At 39.2% G+C, this 5,669-nt stretch overlaps 1 protein-coding gene across 1 annotated transcript in view; it reads right to left on the bottom strand.

Moving 5' to 3' along the window:
• The window catches only part of LOC102753900 (calcium-activated chloride channel regulator 4), a gene marked incomplete at its 3' end in the record, with an annotated part of 33,743 nt that overhangs the window by 9,088 nt on the left and 18,986 nt on the right, over positions 1 to 5,669 (bottom strand). Inside the window, exon 8 of the mRNA XM_006752571.1 lies at positions 1,106 to 1,283. Coding sequence (XP_006752634.1) covers positions 1,106 to 1,283 — 178 coding nt within the window. The remainder of the gene's footprint in view (positions 1 to 1,105; positions 1,284 to 5,669) is intronic.

Genomic DNA, 5,669 nt, shown 5'->3' with positions numbered 1-5,669 from the left:
AGAAGGAACTTTTACCATTTGGAAGAGCATCGACAGACCTGGAAAGTATTATGCTAAGCAAAATAAAGCAGTCAGTGAAAGATAAGTATCAAATGATCTCAATAATTTGTGGAATATAATGAACAACATAAACTGATCAACAAAAATTGATCCAGAGTCATAGAAGCATCGAACAGACCCTCAAACCTCAGAGAGAAGTTGGAGGAGGGAATGGGGTTGGGGGAGAGGAACTGAAGGAGTTGTATGCATGCATATAAGCATGACCCATGGACACAAACAATAGAGGGGTGAGGGCATGTGCTGGGGTGTGAGAACAGCTGGGGAGAGGTTAATGGGGGAAAAAGAAAACATATGAAATATTTTAAACAATAAAGAATTTTTTAAAAAGCAAGTGTGTATTTGGTAACAATAGAAGCCAACTCAATATATAATAATTGGTATCCATAAAGTTGTAAATTATGTGTTCTCTACTATATTTAAGAAGGCACATGTAGTCCATTTTCATCAGCTGTCTCTGTGTCTAAGATAACATCAACCAATGTAAATGTTTATCTAAAAACTTATTTGTTAACATCTATTCATACTGAGCCTCTGTGAATCCCATTCCCTCTGCCCCCTACAACCTGCAGCCAAAGTAATCTCTCCTCTCATGGATTTCTATCCCTCCATGTGCCTTGCATTGTCATCCCAACATGATTTCTTTACTCATGACCTGATCATCTTTTCTAATCCCTTTTTCCTCCATTGAAATTCAACATTTTGTTCAAGGCGCAGCTCAGAAGTTACTTTGTCCCTCATGCCTTCTTTCTCAGATTTTACACAACCCTGGGAGAATTAATGGCTTCTTCGGCTCACACAGTGCTTGACTTCTATAGATTCCCCCTGTTGTGGAGGAATGTTATCTGAATATGTACCTGATTAGTAGTTTTATTTGTCTCTCTAGCCAGCAGGACTCTGAGCATCTTGAACACAGAGATCAGGTCTGGTTTAATTATGGTCCCTAGTTCCTGGCACAGTGCCTTCAGAACTCAAGAGAAGTTGAGTTGTCAGTCTCTACACTTACACATTGCTATTAAAGGACTAGAATACATAGGTCATATTTTACCTGTTACATTGCTCATCTCTATGACTGCAAGATCAGCAGATGGTCCCAAAGCAATGAAGTGAATAATGGCCCCGCTTTCTTTTACTTTATCAAGACAATTTTTTGCAGAGCTATCCTCCCCATCCGTCAGCAGCACTATTTCAGATCCATCTAGTTGCGAGTATCTTTTGCTTATTACCTGTAAACATAATCAGAGCATAATTACCACAGGTTCCTGAACCAATTAGACTTAAGGGATATTAGGAAAAGGTGTACAGAGAAAATAAACAAAAGTATCCAGAAAAGAATAGAAAGCTTCTGTTTTAAAATTGTAGGCTCTGCAGTCAGCAACCCCCAAGGTAACTTCAACATGACTCTATTTTCTGCCTGTCTGCTGTAGGGAATGTTTGCTCAAATGAAGTTATGAGGGAGCAGGGCTTTGGATCATCTTACTTGGGTTAAGTATCAATGATATCTCAGCCTGGGAAGTCAGGTCAACCAGATACCAAAAGTATAATTGCAGAGTGTGGCATTAAATATTTCTCTTCGTTCTTTGACCAGACTTCCCTCTGTCAAGGTTTCAGAGTATAAAATCTGTTGCATAGACAGCTAAATGCATTAAGAAACCACTTTCATATTTTAAAAAAACACATTATGATTTCAAATTAGGAAACCCTCAGTATACATATAGAAAAAAAGTATAGGAAGTTCTAAGCAGGTCAAGATTAGGAATCTTGTTATATAACTTTTATTTTACTTCTAAATCTAACAGGCACAAAACTAAGTATATCGATGGTGCTCTGAGAATGCATGAATTATCTTTATGGAGATGGAATTCTATTGGTAGCTTGAACCTTTTTCCTATAGAGCCAACCAGTTTACACTCAGATTTCTGAATCTAGGCTCCTGTAGAAAAGGATAAAGACAATTTGTCACAGGATAGCAATTACATTTCATCTTCTCTGACACATTTAATTGGCAGTGGCTTCTTGGTGTACCATTTTGAGAAACTGAGTGCAGGCCAAGAGATAAATATGACTGATTTATCAGTGGCTTTCATGGACTTGGAATGGAGATGTGAATAGATTTGCAGAAAGGGTTTGGAATGTAGAAATCCCTAATAAACTTGGGGTCGGGGAACAATATGAACATCCTCATTTAAATTTTTGCATGTTTTAAGGCAAATAATCACACACACACACACACACACACACACACACGGCATTTTTGGGGAAATATGCTCTGACATGCACTAAAACCAAACTGAGAAATAGGAAATGTTTTTATACATTTACAGTATTTATATAGCATCCTCATCACTTCCCCCTACACATTTCATCGAAAAATGATTATCCAAAGATTAAGTAGGTTTCTCTTATTCACCTCTCCCTTTCTTATATTAGTTATTCACTGAGCATTTAATATATGTTAGTCACTGTCTTGCTGCTGGAGATTCAACAGGAACTACATGGTTCCTGCATTCCTGGAAAGAATGGAATTAAATTTAAAAAAATATGTATTGAGGTATAGGTGACCGACTAAGGAGATATAGAGATGATTGATGAAGACACAATTAATATATCCCATAGTTCAATAGAAAAACCTCACAATATTATAGTGCTACATTTGCTAAATGCTAAATGTATTTTATATAATGTGTAATTTAATCCAAGTCCAAGCTTCCAATCTGTCCTCAGACCTACCCTACTATTGCTCTTACTCCCCACAGTTCATTTTATACAGGGGAACCAGAGTAATTTTCCTAAATCATCATTGATGACCAATTAAAATTTTTTTTTATTGATTTTAGAGAGGGAGGCAGAGGGAGAGAGAAATAGAAACATCAATGATGAGAGAGAATCATTGATCGGCTACCTCGTGCAGGCCCCCTACTGGGGGTCAAGGCTACAACTCAGGCATGTGCCTTTGACCAGAATTGAACTTGGGATCTTTCAGTCTGCAGGCCAACACTCTATCCATTGAGTGAAACTGGTTAGGGCAGTGATCAATTTCTGATACTAAAAACCCTTCTGTGGTGCTTAAAATAAAATAAAACTTCTTATTTTTTTAAGCTTTGAAAGATCTAGCCATTATCTACCTGCCAAGTACATTTCATATACCCTCATTTGTCAAACACCAGTGCCACTAGCTCTATCAATTTTTAGAATAATCAAGTTATTTTCCACCTCTTTCTTAAGGGACTTTGCACTTTCCTTTCTGCCTGAACCAATGGCTTTCTCATTCTTCAAGTCATAGCTTAAATGTTACTCTTCAGAGAGAGTCTCAGTGGCCTCTTCACCTAAAGTAGGCACTGCCCCTCCTTTCCCAGTTAGTCTGTCACATCACCTGTTTGGTTTCTTCACAATATTATCTTCACAATCTACAGTTATTTTTTTATTCATTTATCTACCTATGTACTATTAGTTCCCCACTGAAATTGCATGAGCCATAAGAACAGGAAAGCTTTGCTTGCTACATAAATATATGTTGAATAAATTATAATATACTAGAGGCCCAATGCATGAAATTCATGCATGGGGGCGGGGGGTGAGAGGTGTCCTTAAGCCCAGCCTGCACACTCTCCAATCTGGGACTCCTCAGGGGATGTCCAACTGCCAATTTAGGCCTAATCCCTGTGCAGACATCCCTCTCGCAATCCAGGACCACTGGCTCCTAACCGCTCACCTGCCTGCCTGCCTCGCCCCCAATGGTCCTCCCCTGCTGGACTGGTCATCCCCAACGGCCCTCCCCTGTAGGCCCAGCCACCCCCAACTGTCCTCCCCTACTGGCCTGGTCTCTCTCAACTGCCCTCCTCTGCCATCCCCAACTGCCCTCCTCTGCTGGCCTGGTCTTGCCCCTCAACTGCCCTCTCCTGTCGGCCTGATATCATCCCTAATTGCCTCTGCCTTGGCCCCCGCCACCATGGCTTTGTCCAAAAGGAAGGAAGTTGGACATCCAGAAGATGTCTGGTTGACCTAATTAGCATATTACCCTTTTATTAGTATAGATTATATGTTTGCCCTCTACTTAATATAATAAATATCCTATATAATAAAAGGCTAATATGTAAATCGACGGAATGGTGGAATGACCGGTCACTATGATGCGCATGACCACCAGGGGGCGGACACTCAATGGAGGAGCTGCCCCCTGGTGGAAGTGCTGCTCAGGTAGAAGCCAGGTTCATGGCTGGTGAGTGCAGCGGAGCCTCTCCCACCTCCGTGGCAGCACTAAGGACACCTTGGGGGATGTCCAACTGCCAGCTTAGGCCCACTCCCTGTGAGAGGGTGCAGACCAGGCTGAGGGCCCTCGTCCCCTGTCCCAGTGCACAAATGTCATACACCAGGCCTTTAGTATCTTAATTTAAACATGAACAAACATATATTTATTACTCCATTATAAACACATATTTATTACTAATGAGGTAATTGATGACTATAGAGATGAAGAATCATGCTTGGTGTTACAACTAGTAATGATAATTAGAGTTTTAAGTAGGACTTCATGTTAGAAAGCTACACTAAAATTCCATGCAAATTATAAATGAGAGAGATTTAATAGGGTTGGAAATAGCAGGAGATGCTACAAGAAGGAGCGAGGATTTTGAAGAATCGGGAGAATCTTAACGTGCAAAAATGGAAAGAAGGAAACGTTTTAGGTAGAGGAATTGCATGGGCAAATGAACAGAGGCTGTTAGTGCATGGTGGGCTTGGAGAACAATGTGTGCACTAACTGGGTTAGAGCAGTGGTTCCCAACATGGGGCACATGCCCCACAGGGGAACAATTTGATTTTGAAGGGGGGCAATTCGAGAATGAGTTTTTAACAGTGAATTTTTTGCATACAGTTCTAGGGGCCTCATATACAGTATATAAATATATATTGTGACATATTTATACATTTCAGTTCTCTATTATATGTTTTGAAACTTTATTTGCTATCTTTTCATATCACTTCATATTATTATTATTGTTTTTAAACAATTTCTTAGTGATTTCTTCCTCAGTACTTCAACTGTCCTTTTGTTCTTTTATTTTTCTCTTTCATGAATGCCATATTCTTTGGAAGTTTGTTTAGACCACGTTAATGGCCATTTAAGCTTCCTCCACCTGAATATGAGTTCACTTTTTGAATAATAATTATATGTCACAGGGCAGGCATTGGGATTTTTAGAGATTCTTAGGTGGGGCATGGCCAAAAAGAGGCTGGGAGCCACTGGGTTAAAGCATAGAGCATGAGAAAGGAGAATTGAGAATTATAGGCTGGAGAAAGAGATGAGAGCAGTTTTACTGAGGGGGTGATAGACATTTTGAATAGCTTCAGACTGGGGAATTCAGATATAATTTTATAGACTGTAAGGGAAGCATGAAGATTTCTAAGCAGGAAAATGACACATTTGATATTAATTATAAGCTCAAGATACAATTTGGAAGAAAGTGAGGTTTATAATAATAGTTGTAAATTATATATTTACTATGTAGTATAATCTATTTATGTAAATATATCATTTCATTTAATTCTCATGATAATCCTATGAAGTAGACATTCTTATTTGCCTATATTTTATAGATAAGGCATTGAGAGTC

This window comes from Myotis davidii, unplaced genomic scaffold (assembly GCF_000327345.1).
Source record: "Myotis davidii unplaced genomic scaffold, ASM32734v1 scaffold2070, whole genome shotgun sequence".
NCBI classification, from domain to species: domain Eukaryota; kingdom Metazoa; phylum Chordata; class Mammalia; order Chiroptera; family Vespertilionidae; genus Myotis; species Myotis davidii.
The sequence above is the reverse complement of the archived record's forward strand: the minus strand, read 5'-3'. Positions and strand labels throughout refer to the sequence as shown.